The 2,188-nt window shown below is 40.6% G+C and overlaps 1 protein-coding gene across 25 annotated transcripts in view; it reads left to right on the top strand.

Moving 5' to 3' along the window:
- The window catches only part of kif1aa (kinesin family member 1Aa), a 43,428-nt gene that overhangs the window by 35,058 nt on the left and 6,182 nt on the right, over positions 1-2,188 (top strand). For 14 of the 25 annotated variants that reach the window (XM_032526978.1, XM_032526977.1, XM_032526971.1 and 11 more), the window contains one exon: positions 686-712. The exons of the other annotated variants lie outside the window; for them this stretch is intronic. In XM_032526978.1, the coding sequence (XP_032382869.1) occupies positions 686-712 (27 nt within the window). The remainder of the gene's footprint in view (positions 1-685; positions 713-2,188) is intronic. 25 annotated transcript variants of the gene reach the window in all.

Raw genomic sequence — 2,188 nt, 5'->3', positions numbered from 1 at the left:
TGAGAAGATCGGTCAAGTACGCAAAGGCACGTAGGAACACAAGTGGCAATACGCATTCCTTATTTTTGTCCCGCATGCGTACTTGCGTACCAGTTATGTGTACCTCTGAATATAATATATATAATTAAATTAAAATTAATAACTAAGTGGTAGCATGTGTCATACAGTGTATTAACAGTGCATTATACAAACAATTATCAGTGTACATTTTCTACGTCCTTTAGCTATAATTATTAAATTTATGACAACTGTAAAGTATATTTGCCATTTAACTTACTTTGTATTATTTTTGTGACCCTCTGTTTTTGGCTCATTGCTTAATTCCTCTGCTTTCTCAACCACTCTCCAAAAAGCCTAACAATACCCGCAATACCACCATCCAGACCTGGGTTCACAGAGTTCTAATCAAAATCAACCAAATGCTCCAGGCAGCACTGTCCAGTGGCCCTACTCGACCGGCCTTTCTTTGACCCTGGTGCCGCACCCTTGGGGTTTTTAGCCCTCAATGTTTGTCCTGCTATGGCCTCCACGGCCAAGAATTGGGTTTAAGGGCTCAGCACCGGGCAGGCTGTGGCACAGTGTGGCCGCTGCTCAGTCTTGCAGAGACTAACATCAAGATATATATGGATGCTAACATTTTTCTCCCTCCAGTCCACTAACGGAATGTTGTTTTTTGTTTTTGCAGACAGTTTCTTGATTCGGACATGCCTAGGTATATTATTTTGCCTCTCTTCTCATGCTGTTAAGTTACATAAACACCTCATCTTTCTAACATTCTTTACACCCTGTCTTTTATACTCAGCCTCCAGTGTTTTGTTTCCTTCTGTATTACTTTACCATTATTGTCAGTGATTCATCTGTGCCTCTTTGTTTTGCCCCTTCTCATGAGAAGTGAGGGATGTGGTTCTGCATGTCCCCGGTTGTCATGCTGCGCTGGGTGTGTGTTTGAGCTGTTATCAGGCTGCAGTTTATGATGGACAGGTTTGGCATGGCTCGCTTTGCTTTACATGGATTGTCCTTGGCTGTGTCTCTGCTGGAGGTGTCGTGGGGCTAGTATTGCTCTCTTTGTTTCCACTTCAGCAGTTGCTGCAGGAAGGATCTAATGAGGCAGATTTGTGAAAGTGTACAGTCAAAATTTGGTCACCTTTGCATTGCTCTTTTGGATAAAAACTGATTTTAAAATGTTACAAACATTTAAAAAGTGTCTTTTTACTCTGCCCTTCTCCTGATTGTTTACAGATGTTGTTTTATTTACAGTCAGATTAAATTTAAAAAGCAGAATCGTCACATCCAACAGTATGGATAAGAGGTATCAATACTTGCCAGTAGAGGTCGGTAGTGATCCATTATAACAACACAGTACTTTTTTTTTTTTCTTCTTTTTTTTAAGATTATTTTTTGGGGCATTTTAGGCTTTATTTGATAGGACAGCTTAGCCATGAAAGGGGAGAGAGAGGTGGAATGACATGCAGTAAAGGGCCGCAGGTCGGAGTCGAACATGCAGCCGCTATGTAGAGGAGTAAACCTCCATATATGGGCACCCACTCTACCAGGTGAGCTAAACAGGCGCCCCAACACAGTACATTTTTAACAACAAGGGCAAAGGGATGCATCCTGAGCAAGAATATTCAGAAAATATCCACTCTGTTTATTATTTTCATATTGTTGACCTTTGCAGTTAAGCAATATTTGGAATCCATGGTTATGATTTTGTTATTTGCATCTAATCTCATGAGAGAGAGAGAGAGAGAGAGAGAGGACTTCTCATCACAGCTACAGAACATTAACAGGAACACTAGTCATCCTGTAATGCACTGTTATATGGCTCACATTATTTATAGTACCCATTCTGACACGCTATTAAAATGCAGCTACATGAATGCAGCTATTTAAATGCAGCTATTAAAATCTAATCCAGTGAACCATTACATCACCAGTAGCACTTTGCTTAAAATTGCTGCAATGTTGTGAATAGTTTTAAAATCTCGTACCTCAGTGAAACTCTGCCAAAGACCAGAAACAAACGGCTACTCACATGTTCCGCCAGCAGCATGACTTCAATCCTGCATTTTTAGGAGGTAGTAAAACACAGAGAACCACATGTTGGTGTAGCGCAAAGAGGAAATTGCTTCCTTGTAGTGTAAGCGAACACTTTTCTACTACTGGGAAAGATGTGTGTGTGTGTGTG

Source organism: Etheostoma spectabile, chromosome 9, assembly GCF_008692095.1.
Source record: "Etheostoma spectabile isolate EspeVRDwgs_2016 chromosome 9, UIUC_Espe_1.0, whole genome shotgun sequence".
In the NCBI taxonomy this organism is placed as follows: Eukaryota; Metazoa; Chordata; class Actinopteri; order Perciformes; family Percidae; genus Etheostoma; species Etheostoma spectabile.
This window is presented reverse-complemented; position numbering and strand designations above follow the sequence as displayed.